This window comes from Leptodactylus fuscus, chromosome 5 (genome assembly GCF_031893055.1).
Source record: "Leptodactylus fuscus isolate aLepFus1 chromosome 5, aLepFus1.hap2, whole genome shotgun sequence".
Classification (NCBI taxonomy): domain Eukaryota; kingdom Metazoa; phylum Chordata; class Amphibia; order Anura; family Leptodactylidae; genus Leptodactylus; species Leptodactylus fuscus.
The window spans coordinates 173,960,529-173,976,101 of record NC_134269.1 but is presented as its reverse complement, the minus strand read 5'-3'; the positions used below and the strand labels follow the sequence as shown (position 1 = coordinate 173,976,101).

The following is a 15,573-nucleotide window of genomic DNA, read 5'->3' as shown; positions in this document are numbered from 1 at the left end:
CTATCATTATACTCAGACCCTAGAATATAATGATCGAAGGGCTAGGAGAGGTGAGGGAACATAAAAAACACTGTTACTTACTAGAGATGAGCGAGTAGTGATCGATCGAGTAGGTGTTCGATCGAATACTACGGTATTCGAAATACTCGTACTCGATCGAACACTACTAGCTGTTCGAAGTTTAAGGTTCGATGCAGAACCAGCATTGATTGGCAGAATGCTATACATTCTGCCAGTCAACGCTGGTTCTTCTCTTACCTTTTGAAGTCTTCTCCGAGCAGCGTCCCCGCGGTGTCTTCCGGCTGGAATTCACTCTGCCTAGGCATCCGTTCTAGGCAGAGCCGACTGCGCATGTGCGGGCATGCCCTCGCATGCGCAGTTGGCTCTGCTCAGGCGTTGGGCGTTGAGTGAATTCCAGCCAGAAGACACCGCGGGGGCGCTGCGCCGGGAGAAGACTTCAAGGGGAATCCAGCCCGACCGTCACTCGTGGACTTGGTAAGTATAATGTTATCGAATTTTGCGTACCCCTGAAACGAGCATTTCCCCCCATAGACTATAATGGGGTTCGAAATCCGTTCGAACAGCCGAACAGTGAGCAGCTGTTCGAATCGGATTTCAAACCTCGAACATTTTAGTGGTCGCTCATCTCTATTACTTACCTTTCCTGGCTACAGAAGGCTTCGAACCTACTTGGTGATGTCACAGATGTCATGTGGGCTGGGCTTGTGTCACAGCGCATAAGGACGCATTAAAGATGGCCAACATCAGCCGGAAGTGTGCTGGAACCCAGGAGAGGTAAGTAACATTGTTTTTTATGTTTGTATTCTCCCCTGTCGGATAATGCTTCCACCACATTATCCACCAGTCAGTCTTTCCGGTGGGGGCAGCAAAGTCATGCCAAGTAACACTCTGGCACACATGGCTGACTTCATGTTGGGGTGCTTTTCAAGTGACAAGCGCGTAGTCAAAATAATGGAGAGCAACCAATACTGGATATTTGCAATCCTTGACCTCCAGTATAAAAATAACCTTGTCTTTTATTCCGGTAGAGGGGAGGGCCATTTGCATTAATGACTACCACAAGCAATTGGTGCAGAACATGATGGAGATGTTTCCATCAAGTGTCGTTGGCGGCAAAGAGGACAGTTCCTCCATGAGGCGAACAAATGCCGTCCGGTCCACACCCACAAGGGGTACACTGTCTAAGCTCTGGGACACGTTAATGGCACCCCCTCGCCAAACTCCCGCCACTGAGGGGTTTAGTGTCACCAGGCAGGAAAAGTATAGGCACATGTTGCGGGAATACCTGTCCGACCACAGCCCTGTCCTCTCCGATGCCTCTGCGCTCTACATGTATTGAGTGTCGAAGTTGGACCTGTGGCTTGAACTTGCCCTATACACCTTGGAGGTGCTGTCCTGTCCTGCCGTCAGCGTGCTATCTGAAAGGGTTTTCAGCGCAGCCAGTGGTATCATCACGGATAAACACAGCCGGCTGTCAGCTGAGAGTGCCGACCGGCTGACTTTCATCAAAATGAACAGCCACTGGATAGACCCATCATTTTCGTGCCCACCAGTGTCAAGCACCCCAACATGAATTGTGCTCAACCTCTACAATTCCTCCTCATATTCCTCCACCATCTGCGTAGCACAATTCTGATCCTTCTAGGCTTAATCCACCCTGATTTCACCAAACTCTGCTGGTTAGAGGCTGAATCCACCCTGATTTCACCAAACTCTGCTGGTTAGAGGCTCAACTCACTCCAAGGGCCAAAAACACTGCTGGTGCAAGGCTCAACTAAGTTAAAGGGCCTAAAACTCTGCTGGTAAGAGGCTGAAGTCACCTAAAGGGCCTCAATCTCTGCTGGTAACTCATCTTAAGGGCCAGAAAAGTGAATTTTGGAAGGTCTTACTACATCATACACGCACACACATCCACAATGACAGTTCAGGGTGGGTACTGTTGGATTTCCCTTTGCCTATTCCATCTGTGGTTGTCATGGGCAATATGATTTAAAGGGGTGCTTGTTAAGGTTTCATTAGAGTAAAATTTGGGTTTCTGTCCATCCAATTGGGGAGAAAAAAAGGTTTCCAGGTATTTTTCCACTTTCATAGTGGGTTTTTAGAGTGTGGAAAGTGTGTAGTTGATAGGCTGTGATGTTGGGGTAAAACTGTGACTTGGGCTTGTTAGATGCCCCCAAACATGCTTCCCCTGCTGTCCCAGTTGCATTCCAGAGGTGTTGTCATCATTTGCTTTGGTGACCCTCCTGAGTCGAACATTGTTTTCCCCCTAAACGAGTATTTTTTCCCCATAGACTATAATGGGGTTCGATGTTCGATCGAACAGTCGAGTATTGAGCGGCTAATCGAATCGAACTTTGAACATTTCACTGTTCGCTCATCTCTATTTATGTCCCTTCCTTTCTTATCCTATGGGTAAAACATTGCAAGATATTACTGTAAACCTCTTAAAGAAGATGAGGAGTTTAAGAACTGAATCAATACAAATGGATTGTGTTAATGCTTGGCATAAGGCCAAGCCAATGAGATTTACAATATAATTCCATTAAATCCTTCAGGTAATTGTTGAAGCCCAATATAAATTCACAATTTAAATCTACAATATTGCACATACAAATCCAATGATTTCCCTGAGTGTGTGAAAATGACCCAATTAATATCCCCACTAAAATATTACAGAACTGATAGAACCAGTGTTCTGTACAAGGTAGATTGAAGACATCATTCTACACTCTAGGTGGAAATCCTTACGTTGGAGAATATAGTTAGCGTATATTTCATGACTTGCTTAAACCATTACAATTCTTCTATATGAACACTTACCAATAGAGACATTGATCATAAAATATGGAGTAGAAAAACAATAACATTTACAGTGAGAATCTAGTTAGCTTTTATTACACGGATTAATTTACAAACGTTTTATTCTCCAATTTACAGTTACAACTCTATTAAATGGAAAACTAATGAAATACACCTTCATATTTCTAATATACTGAAAATCCATTTGTATACCCCAACTCTTCTGGAAGGTTAGGAAGGCTAACAGATATTTCAGGCTATGTTGTGAACATACCGTGTGGCTAGCCACGATGGAATGCCGATGCAGTGCACCCGTACCCCGTCACGGCATTCCGTTCCGGATTAGGCCCGAATGAATGGGCCTAATCGGGAGGGAGTCTCACGCTGTGGACTTGCCATGGCGTGGAATCCGTAGCAAGATAGAGCATTGTTTTGTTTGTCCGATACTAGCTAGCGGACAAAAGAAGCGAATAGCTCCCATTGAAGTCAAAGGGAGCCGTTTTTGGCAGCGGAATTTGAAGTGGATTCCGCATCAAGCTACACCACCAAAAATACTCCCTGTGAACTAGCCCTAAGGAAGATCTGGACTTCTGAAAGAGCTGTCATGCTGACTATACTACTTTCTAACTCAATATTCATTTCTTCTCGTTCATGCCATTCTCTTCAGTCTCAGATTCCACCACAGGTAATGTCTACAGTAACACACATAGAGCAATGCGAACCATTTTGATTTCACATCTGCTCCCATAAAGCAGGGGTGAACCTGCTTTTTTCGCTGCCCGAGGCGGACGACAGAAAGCCGCCCACCCATCCCCCGAAGGGGGTGTGGTGGAGCGGCGTTAGCAGGCAGAGAGCAGGCTCGGAGAAGACCTGCTCTCTGCCTGAGCGTGAGGGGAGGCCGCTGGAGCAATGTTGCTCCAGCGGCCTCCCCAATCCACCGCTCGGTGATACTAAGCCAGTCCAGGACAGCTTGTCTTGGACTGGCTTAGGTAAGCAAAAATGCCGCCCTCCCTGGGGCCCTGGCATAGCGCCGCCTCAAGCGGTCACTTCAGGTCGCCTCCTCCATCCTCCCCTGGAGTGCCCCCTCCCCACGCCCCCCTCCGTCCCGGGTCCCAACCCTCCAGGCATCGAGCAGAGCCGACCGTGCATGCCTGCGCCACAAGAAAAATGTCCACTTACACAGTAAGCGGCCACAAGAAAATGGCCTCTTACTCAGTAAGCTGTGTAAGCAGCCATTTTCTTGTGGCCCAGGCATGCACAGTCGGCTCCGCCCGAGGACCAGAAGACCGAAACCCAGGACGGAAGAAGACACAGGGAGAGGCCGCTCCAGAAGAAGACGGAGGCGGCGCCAGAGAGCTCCCTCGCAGCACCATGGACGCCCCCAGTGCTGCGAGAGAACCCACCTGAACACAGACGAAAACCGGCATCTCCACCGAACGGCGGCGCAAAGAAGCCATCCAAAGTTAGGATAAAGGGATAATTTTTGGTGGCCTTTTTTTTTTTTTAAATAAAAAAAGCCAATTCTTCTTCACTTTTCACAGTGACATATTTGTCTCCCAAATAACAACCAGCCCGTAGCACTTACAAGTCATCAAAATAAGATATTTGCAATATAAATGCCATGTGTGTCTAAATAACTACAGTCAAGCTCCTTTCCCCAAAAAACATTCATTTTTGGAGTGTTTTAAATGTTAAAATGTGGAAAGGTGAGAGTCAGTTCAGTGTAAGGTTAAACCTGGAGTTTGCATGCACTGCTTATTAGAGATGAGCGAACACTAAAATGTTCGAGGTTCGAAATTCGATTCGAACAGCCGCTCACTGTTCGAGTGTTCGAATGGGTTTCGAACCCCATTATAGTCTATGGGGAACATAAACTCGTTAAGGGGGAAACCCAAATTCGTGTCTGGAGGGTCACCAAGTCCACTATGACACCCCAGGAAATGATACCAACACCCTGGAATGACACTGGGACAGCAGGGGAAGCATGTCTGGGGGCATAAAAGTCACTTTATTTCATGGAAATCCCTGTCAGTTTGCGATTTTCGCAAGCTAACTTTTCCCCATAGAAATGCATTGGCCAGTGCTGATTGGCCAGAGTACGGAACTCGACCAATCAGCGCTGGCTCTGCTGGAGGAGGCGGAGTCTAAGGTCGCTCCACACCAGTCTCCATTCAGGTCCGACCTTAGACTCCGCCTCCTCCGGCAGAGCCAGCGCTGATTGGCCGAAGGCTGGCCAATGCATTCCTATGCGAATGCAGACTTAGCAGTGCTGAGTCAGTTTTGCTCAACTACACATCTGATGCACACTCGGCACTGCTACATCAGATGTAGCAATCTGATGTAGCAGAGCCGAGGGTGCACTAGAACCCCTGTGCAAACTCAGTTCACGCTAATAGAATGCATTGGCCAGCGCTGATTGGCCAATGCATTCTATTAGCCCGATGAAGTAGAGCTGAATGTGTGTGCTAAGCACACACATTCAGCACTGCTTCATCAAGCCAATACAATGCATTAGCCAGTGCTGATTGGCCAGAGTACGGAATTCGGCCAATCAGCGCTGGCCAATGCATTCTATTAGCCCGATGAAGTAGAGCTGAATGTGTGTGCTAAGCACACACATTCAGCACTGCTTCATCAAGCCAATACAATGCATTAGCCAGTGCTGATTGGCCAGAGTACGGAATTCGGCCAATCAGCGCTGGCTCTGCTGGAGGAGGCGGAGTCTAAGGTCGCTCCACACCAGTCTCCATTCAGGTCCGACCTTAGACTCCGCCTCCTCCGGCAGAGCCAGCGCTGATTGGCCGAAGGCTGGCCAATGCATTCCTATGCGAATGCAGACTTAGCAGTGCTGAGTCAGTTTTGCTCAACTACACATCTGATGCACACTCGGCACTGCTACATCAGATGTAGCAATCTGATGTAGCAGAGCCGAGGGTGCACTAGAACCCCTGTGCAAACTCAGTTCACGCTAATAGAATGCATTGGCCAGCGCTGATTGGCCAATGCATTCTATTAGCCCGATGAAGTAGAGCTGAATGTGTGTGCTAAGCACACACATTCAGCACTGCTTCATCAAGCCAATACAATGCATTAGCCAGTGCTGATTGGCCAGAGTACGGAATTCGGCCAATCAGCGCTGGCCAATGCATTCTATTAGCCCGATGAAGTAGAGCTGAATGTGTGTGCTAAGCACACACATTCAGCACTGCTTCATCAAGCCAATACAATGCATTAGCCAGTGCTGATTGGCCAGAGTACGGAATTCGGCCAATCAGCGCTGGCTCTGCTGGAGGAGGCGGAGTCTAAGGTCGCTCCACACCAGTCTCCATTCAGGTCCGACCTTAGACTCCGCCTCCTCCGGCAGAGCCAGCGCTGATTGGCCGAAGGCTGGCCAATGCATTCCTATGCGAATGCAGACTTAGCAGTGCTGAGTCAGTTTTGCTCAACTACACATCTGATGCACACTCGGCACTGCTACATCAGATGTAGCAATCTGATGTAGCAGAGCCGAGGGTGCACTAGAACCCCTGTGCAAACTCAGTTCACGCTAATAGAATGCATTGGCCAGCGCTGATTGGCCAATGCATTCTATTAGCCCGATGAAGTAGAGCTGAATGTGTGTGCTAAGCACACACATTCAGCACTGCTTCATCAAGCCAATACAATGCATTAGCCAGTGCTGATTGGCCAGAGTACGGAATTCGGCCAATCAGCGCTGGCCAATGCATTCTATTAGCCCGATGAAGTAGAGCTGAATGTGTGTGCTAAGCACACACATTCAGCTCTACTTCATCGGGCTAATAGAATGCATTGGCCAGCGCTGATTGGCCAGAGTACGGAACTCGACCAATCAGCGCTGGCTCTGCTGGAGGAGGCGGAGTCTAAGGTCGGACCTGAATGGAGACTGGTGTGGAGCGATCTTAGACTCCGCCTCCTCCAGCAGAGCCAGCGCTGATTGGCCGAATTCCGTACTCTGGCCAATCAGCACTGGCTAATGCATTGTATTGGCGTGATGAAGCAGTGCTGAATGTGTGTGCTTAGCACACACATTCAGCTCTACTTCATCGGGCTAATAGAATGCATTGGCCAGCGCTGATTGGCCGAATTCCGTACTCTGGCCAATCAGTGCTGGCCAATGCATTCTATTAGCTTGATGAAGCAGAGTGTGCACAAGGGTTCAAGCGCACCCTCGGCTCTGATGTAGGAGAGCCGAGGGTGCACTTGAACCCTTGTGCACCCTCAGCTCTGCTACATCAGAGCCGAGGGTGCGCTTGAACCCTTGTGCACACTCTGCTTCATCAAGCTAATAGAATGCATTGGCCAGCGCTGATTGGCCAATGTATTCTATTAGCCTGATGAAGTAGAGCTGAATGTGTGTGCTAAGCACACACATTCAGCTCTACTTCATCGGGCTAATAGAATGCATTGGCCAGCGCTGATTGGCCAGAGTACGGAACTCGACCAATCAGCGCTGGCTCTGCTGGAGGAGGCGGAGTCTAAGATCGCTCCACACCAGTCTCCATTCAGGTCCGACCTTAGACTCCGCCTCCTCCAGCAGAGCCAGCGCTGATTGGCCGAATTCCGTACTCTGGCCAATCAGCACTGGCTAATGCATTGTATTGGCTTGATGAAGCAGTGCTGAATGTGTGTGCTTAGCACACACATTCAGCTCTACTTCATCGGGCTAATAGAATGCATTGGCCAATCAGCGCTGGCCAATGCATTCTATTAGCGTGAACTGAGTTTGCACAGGGGTTCTAGTGCACCCTCGGCTCTGCTACATCAGATTGCTACATCTGATGTAGCAGTGCCGAGTGTGCATCAGATGTGTAGTTGAGCAAAACTGACTCAGCACTGCTAAGTATGCATTCGCATAGGAATGCATTGGCCAGCCTTCGGCCAATCAGCGCTGGCTCTGCCGGAGGAGGCGGAGTCTAAGGTCGGACCTGAATGGAGACTGGTGTGGAGCGACCTTAGACTCCGCCTCCTCCAGCAGAGCCAGCGCTGATTGGCCGAATTCCGTACTCTGGCCAATCAGCACTGGCTAATGCATTGTATTGGCTTGATGAAGCAGTGCTGAATGTGTGTGCTTAGCACACACATTCAGCTCTACTTCATCGGGCTAATAGAATGCATTGGCCAATCAGCGCTGGCCAATGCATTCTATTAGCGTGAACTGAGTTTGCACAGGGGTTCTAGTGCACCCTCGGCTCTGCTACATCAGATTGCTACATCTGATGTAGCAGTGCCGAGTGTGCATCAGATGTGTAGTTGAGCAAAACTGACTCAGCACTGCTAAGTCTCTGCATTCGCATAGGAATGCATTGGCCAGCCTTCGGCCAATCAGCGCTGGCTCTGCCGGAGGAGGCGGAGTCTAAGGTCGGACCTGAATGGAGACTGGTGTGGAGCGATCTTAGACTCCGCCTCCTCCAGCAGAGCCAGCGCTGATTGGTCGAGTTCCGTACTCTGGCCAATCAGCGCTGGCCAATGCATTCTATTAGCCCGATGAAGTAGAGCTGAATGTGTGTGCTTAGCACACACATTCAGCTCTACTTCATCAGGCTAATAGAATACATTGGCCAATCAGCGCTGGCCAATGCATTCTATTAGCTTGATGAAGCAGAGTGTGCACAAGGGTTCAAGCGCACCCTCGGCTCTGATGTAGCAGAGCTGAGGGTGCACAAGGGTTCAAGTGCACCCTCGGCTCTCCTACATCAGAGCCGAGGGTGCGCTTGAACCCTTGTGCAGCCTCGGCTCTGCTACATCAGAGCCGAGGGTGCGCTTGAACCCTTGTGCACACTCTGCTTCATCAAGCTAATAGAATGCATTGGCCAGCGCTGATTGGCCAGAGTACGGAATTCGGCCAATCAGCGCTGGCCAATGCATCCCTATGGGAAAAAGTTTATCTCACAAAAATCACAATTAAACACCCGATAGAGCCCCAAAAAGTTATTTTTAATAACATTCCCCCCTAAATAAAGGTTATCCCTAGCTATCCCTGCCTGTACAGCTATCCCTGTCTCATAGTCACAAAGTTCACATTCTCATATGACCCGGATTTGAAATCCACTATTCGTCTAAAATGGAGGTCACCTGATTTCGGCAGCCAATGACTTTTTCCAATTTTTTTCAATGCCCCCAGTGTCGTAGTTCCTGTCCCACCTCCCCTGCGCTGTTATTGGTGCAAAAAAGGCGCCAGGGAAGGTGGGAGGGGAATCGAATTTTGGCGCACTTTACCACGTGGTGTTCGATTCGATTCGAACATGGCGAACACCCTGATATCCGATCGAACATGTGTTCGATAGAACACTGTTCGCTCATCTCTACTGCTTATCATACATTTTTCCATAGGCATACATGTCGCTTTCACTTTGACATGCATTTAGATTCAGATCTTACGAGTCCTGACAGTGTTATACACTATGTTTTAAGCCAATTTAAGCTGTAGATCATACTGAACTTGTTCGCCCCAAAACAAATCTTGCACCCGGACCTCCCAAATGGGAAACAAAAAGAATCATGAGATTTTTGCTATCTCTACTCATGTCATTTGTAAGATATCATTTTGGAAATTTCCAAATTTGCTCATGGTTTAAAGGGGTATTCCCACGTCGCATACTCACCAGTCTTCGTTGCTGTAAATTCTTCTTTCTTCCGGCTTTGTTGCGTCATTGGTGGGCGGGGTTACATATGCAAAGCCAAGCGGCGAGATGCCGCTGGCCCTGCGTGCACGCTCATAGACCAGTCTAGCCTTCACAATGCGAATACAGACCCAGCATCTGCCTCTCTCTATTACAGCGGATGCCTGGTTGGCTTTTCATATGTGAATACAGACCCGGCATCCGCTGTAATAGAGAGGCGGATGCTGGGGACGGTTAGACGCCGGCACAGATGCACAGATGCCGGCACAGATGCCTGCAACATCGCTATGCTCCTGCCCTGCATGAAGCCAGCAGCGGCAGGACTGATGCTGCTATTCTGGAGGGGAGGGGGGGGGGCGGCTTCATGCAGGGCAGGAGCATAGCGATGTCGCAGGCACTTGTGCTGGCGTCTAACCCTCCCCGACATCCGCCTTGGGCCTTTTGTCAGCCTATTACAGTGGATGTCGGGTCTGTATTGGCAGCCCCTTCCCCCCAAAGGGTAAATTAACCCCCCCCTTCAGGCCGTCCTCGGTTGAGAGACTATACCTGGTGATAATCCCAGCATCATTGCAAAACAAAGGCCTCTTGGAAGGTCGAGTATAATGTTAAAGGGAGCAGCCTTTATTGGGCTATTTTCACTGAGATTCGGTTTTCCTAATTACATCAGGGAAGACAGGCTTGCACATTCCAGTGAGCGCCCTCTATTGGTTTGCAACACTGAGGCACCTGACTTCCTAATTACATCATGGAAGACAGATTTGCATATTCTTCCCATAGTTCATTTTTATAGTAAGAGATTGGAACGTGAAAAAAATTCACTTTTCATCCTTCTATAGTAAGTGAATTATTATTACAGGAGTGCAGTTTATATCTTTTAGTCATTTTTCAGTATAAGAAATACTTCATGAAATTACCTACTGTATTGTATCATTTGTGGAAAGAAGGTGTCATTATTATTATTCTGCATAATAAATGGATGGCAATAAATAAGCGGATATTCACAACCTCCTTATACCACCTAATGAGATCATGTTAATATAAAATAATTGATTTAATATTTTTATTGGCACTGCGACATTACTTTTAGCAGCAGACGGATAAATGCGAAGGAAAGCAAATTATAAAGGTATAGTTATATAAAGGATTTTTCTCATTTCTGGTAATTAAAGTCAAGCAGATTTCCTAATATTCCCTCTATTTTTGGGTTTAATTCTATGGCTTGTATTCTTAAAGAAATATTCCCAACCCCGTTCTCTTTGTTGTGTGATGGGCTAAACAGTAGTATCTTTAAGACAAGTTACAGTGGGCATGATTCTTATTCTAAATTTTCAGCTTTTTTTTTTTGGTCCTATCGTTAGAGCCCATAAACTGTACTCTAACCAAGTCCCACAACACCTTCTATGTGCACTGAAATGTGTTTTAGCTGCATTCTTATGAGACAGCCAATATGACTCTAAGGCTGGGTTCACACAATGTATTTTGGCACGTAATGTGGAACGTAGATGCCGCGGGAGTTTTTGTGGGCCGTATACCATTGTTTTCAATGGAGCCGGTACCGTATATGCGGTGCTATTTTGCAGCCGCCGCAAAATCACGGCCACAAAATAGTGCCGCGTATACGGTACCGGCTCCCATTGAAAACAATGGTATACGGCCCGCAAAAACTCCTGCGTTGTCTATGTGCCACATTACGTGCCAAAATACATCGTGTGAACCCAGCCTAACAGAGAAACTGACTTGTGCTCCACAAGAAGATGTACAGGTATCATAGCTTGATAAAAATCCCCAGGAAGTTTTTTAAATTTTTTTATGAGTGCCTTTTTGCAGACCAATGACTAGTAAATGTAACTGTATAATTGTAGAAACCAATCTGTTTTTACACAGATCCCAACACTCTAATGGATCCTTTTGAATTTTAGGGTTCGCTCACACTTGTGCTCGGTGTCCGGTTTGTGCATTCCGCTGGGTTTCCTTTTTCAACCCACGGCGAAACTGGACAGGGGACAGAAACCCGGCAGTCAGCTTTAAAACACATTCACTTGAATGGGTTTGCAAAGGTGACCGCCAGTGTCCACTTGTGGCCTGTCTGTGGGGAAGCCATATTTTTTAGCTGGACACAAAGTTGGACATGCAGGACTTTGTGTCCAGCTAAAAAAAATGGTTTCTCCGCAGACAAGCGGCAAGCAGACACTCAGTCGGCTCTGCTCAGGCGTCGGGCCTGGGCAGAGCCGCACGCGCATGCGCAGTCGGCTCTGCCTAGGCCGGATGCCTAGGCAGAGTGAATTCCACACGGAAGAGGACGCGGGGACCCTGCGCCGGGAGAAGACTTCAAGCAGAATCCAGCCCGACCGTCACTCGTGGACTTGGTAAGTATAATGTTATCAAATGTTGCTTACCCCTGAAACGAGCATTTCCCCCCATAGACTATAATGGGGTTCGAACAGTCGAACAGTGTGCGGCTGTTCGAATTGGATTTTGAACCTCGGACACTTTAGTGTTCGCTCATCTCTAGTATCCATGTGTCTGAGAGTGCCCGGTCTACTGAATATAGGGTATCTGCAGTGCTCCTGTTCCGTCGGGAAGGGGTTAATAGGAGCACTGCAGATACCCTATATTCAGCCAGACTGAATTCCAAGTGGGGGGGGAGAAAAAAACCCAGTCCTCAAGCTCAGGGAAGGGTCAGACAGACAACCAAAACACCCCCTCCCCTTTCTCAGCAACTACTGCACCCAAAAACTCCGACCATTATAATTCTTGAAATTTTCCAGTAGCTGCTGCATTTCCCCCCTCGGCTTATACTCGAGTCAATAAGTTTTCCCAGTTTTTTGTGGTAAAATTAGGTGCCTTGGCTTATATTTGGGTCGGCTTATACTCGAGTATATACGGTAGCTTACCGGTATATTTAACAGATACTTTAACTGTGTGTTGTAAGCACCTCGAGGGTACAGGGAGTCGTACTCTTTAAAAATAACTGCCAAAGCTTAATGTGAACAAAGTCCAAGCCTACTAAATGGCACAATCATAGCTGCCTTTCTTCTACTATCATATATATATATATATATATATATATATATATATATATATATATATATATATTTATATATATATATGATAGTATGGTTTATTATATGGTGTAGTAGCAGTGGCTTTACATGTTATTTTCATCTGAGGATAATTCATAGGTTTGCACTTTTTCAGCCCATTCCCTTGTCAGTCAGTCAATCACTACCTTTCTTGTCTGTATTCTTCAGAATCTATTTCCGCAATGTACAATAAAGAGATCTTAAATGTTATCCAAGAGTTTCAGATGTGTGCCGAAGCCTTGGATGCCTTATAGAATAGAATATTTTCATGATATTTGACCAATGTCACCTTTCTGTCCACTTTCTTTTGGACATATATCTTTGCTTTCTACTACTGTATCCGCTACTGTTTTTAAGCCAAATCATCACTGCTGTGAGACCGTTCCAAACATCATTGTGGCGAAAAATCTCTATTTTTCCTTAAATGTTTTATTTGCTTTTACAAATCGATCACATTGTGTGTATAGCATGTAAGCACTGCGTGATTTATTCAGCAAGAAACAAAGCAATTATTTGCAGGGACGACGGCAAATGGATGTTAACCAGGCATTTGTTTAAATACAAAGCTTGTTAGAGAAGTAAACAGCTTATTAACAGCTTGTGTGGGGTTTATGCAGAAATACAGAATCAAATAATTCACCAGAAGCCAAGCACGAGTATGAGGTTTATTCGTATCACATTTAGAGGCTAAATCGGAGGTATACTGTATTGTATGGCAGGAGGATCTCCCAACATATACCTCTGATAGGAGGCTGCTCTTCTAAAATGTATATGTTTGTAAGGAAGGCATAGTCTACTGGGGTAATTCCATACTACCAAACAAGGTACTCTAACCTTAAACCGTTGGAGATCTCTAAGATATTTATCTTAGGTTGACTTTTTCCAGACCAGCATTCAGCACTGGAAAATGTTCGAGGTTCTACTTACCAAGTCCATGAGTGAGAGTCGGGCTGGATTCTTCTCCCTGCGCAGCATCCCCGCATCCTCTTCCGGCCTTGAATTCACTCTGCTAGGCATTGGGCCTAGGCAGAGCTGACTGCGCATGCCCGCGCCCGCACGGACATGCGCAGTCTGCTCTGCCCAGGCCCGATGCCTAGCAGAGTGAATGCAGAGCCGGAAGAGGACGCGGGGACGCTGCGCACGGAGAAGACTTCTAAAGGTAAGAGAAGAACCAGTGTTGATTGGCAATGTATAGCATTCTGCCAATCAACGCTGGTTCTGCATCGAATCTTAACTTCGAACAGCTAGTAGTATTCGATCGAGTACGAGTATTTTGAATACCGTAGTATTCGATCGAACACCTACTCGATCGAGTACTACTCGCTCATCTCTATTCAGCATTATCAATAGAGCACACAAGTATGTGGAAAAAGAATTAAAAAATTGAGAGAAACTATTAAAATGAAAATGAACCAATGTATGTTTTCCTATACTCTTGTGTTCATACTGTATTAAAAAAAAAGCACATTTCACTGCGCTCAATAAAACCCAGTTATAGTGTCTGAATCTTGCTTCTCAAATAGAACACGGTCGGTCCCAATGCACAGAGGTTCTTGCAGAATATAGCATATAGACTATAGCTTGATGTCATATAAAGTCAAGTCCAGATTTATTGGCACGCCCTCAATAGACAGGGGAAAACTATCATATAGAATAAATATTACAAGTATATATATTTCTTATCATGAGTGTTAGTGTATTTTAAATATAAAAAAAATACATTCTTCTAAAATAAAATATATATGTTTAGGAAAATTGGGTTTCTCTGGATTATATGGAGTTATACATTTATAATAATCAAACGGTGAAACATATGCAAATTTGTTTTCCAAGATGTAAATAGTGCCTCTGCTTGTTGTTCTCTAGGGGCAGCCCCCTTAAACATCATGCATGACTTCTTCAACAAGCCTTAATGCTATGATGTGAGGTTTAGTCAAACCAGTAAATCTATTTAAAAAAGGAACAGAATCCCAGCTGTGGACAGCACTGTTTCAATCTGTTGGATCTCTTCAGCACAGCGCATCCCCAGATCCAATAATCAAACTGTGATGATGCTCCAAGTTAAGCTATGAGTCTGTATCCATAGTCCTGTTCTGTGCTCCCCACCTGGACTACTTTCAGCCCAGTCATCGCTGTAACGGCTGTCAATCTGCGTTCGGTATTCTGTTCAGGGAGTCAGCATGGGGACCCCCCGCACGTAAACCTATACGCATTAAAAACCGTCAGCTAAGAAACCACACAAACCCCATAAACTATAATGGGATCCGTGTGGTTTCCACTCTATCCGCACGAATCACACGGAGAGAGAAGTACTGCAAGCAGCAGCCTGACTGTCCACCAGTTGCGATCATAATGTTCCACTTTCCAGCCTAAAGACGTTATATTTTTAACTGGCTCTAAAACCTAGTTGTTTGCTTTGTTCTGTTTTTTTTAACACAAAGTAACTGTAACAAAAGTGATGAAGAGGCTAATCCCTTTATATGGGTGTCATGCTGATAGTAATGACATAGAAACGTGTATTACAGAAAGGTATTGTTTCTTTGCTTTCAGAATGCCGTGATATTTTGCTGCCTATGATCACCAAAGAATTAAAAGACTGGCTAGAACAAGGAAGACTAGAGTGTTCTCAAACGCGGGATAAGAAGCACTGTGTGGATTTACTCAACAGCATTCTAGAGGTGCTCAGCGGTCAAGATGTGGTAAGAATTGTAATCACTAACATTTTCTTTACTTACGTAAAATGATTTATTGTTTCAAATGTCACAAGCAATAAATCATAAAATCGGTATTGGTGCAGTAGGTTTTATTCTAAATGTCCTTGAATTTCCTGCTGTAAATTCCAGTAAAATATCTGGCTATTTGTAAACAGTACTGTAGGTCTAAGGGGGCATTCACATGGAGTAAAGTGGCGCTGATTCTGCCACGATAACTTGCGGCAGAATCGGCACTGATAAAAAGACTCCCATTGACTTCAATGGGCTCTGTTTTCCATGCGGACCACATTGAAATCAATGTATTATAAAGCCTCC

The 15,573-nt window shown here is 46.2% G+C and overlaps 1 protein-coding gene across 1 annotated transcript in view; it reads left to right on the top strand.

The window, feature by feature from the left end:
• DOCK2 (dedicator of cytokinesis 2) overlaps positions 1 to 15,573 on the top strand; it is a 522,773-nt gene that overhangs the window by 204,848 nt on the left and 302,352 nt on the right. The window contains exon 26 of the mRNA XM_075274736.1: positions 15,095 to 15,243. Within this exon, the coding sequence (XP_075130837.1) occupies positions 15,095 to 15,243 (149 nt within the window). The remainder of the gene's footprint in view (positions 1 to 15,094; positions 15,244 to 15,573) is intronic.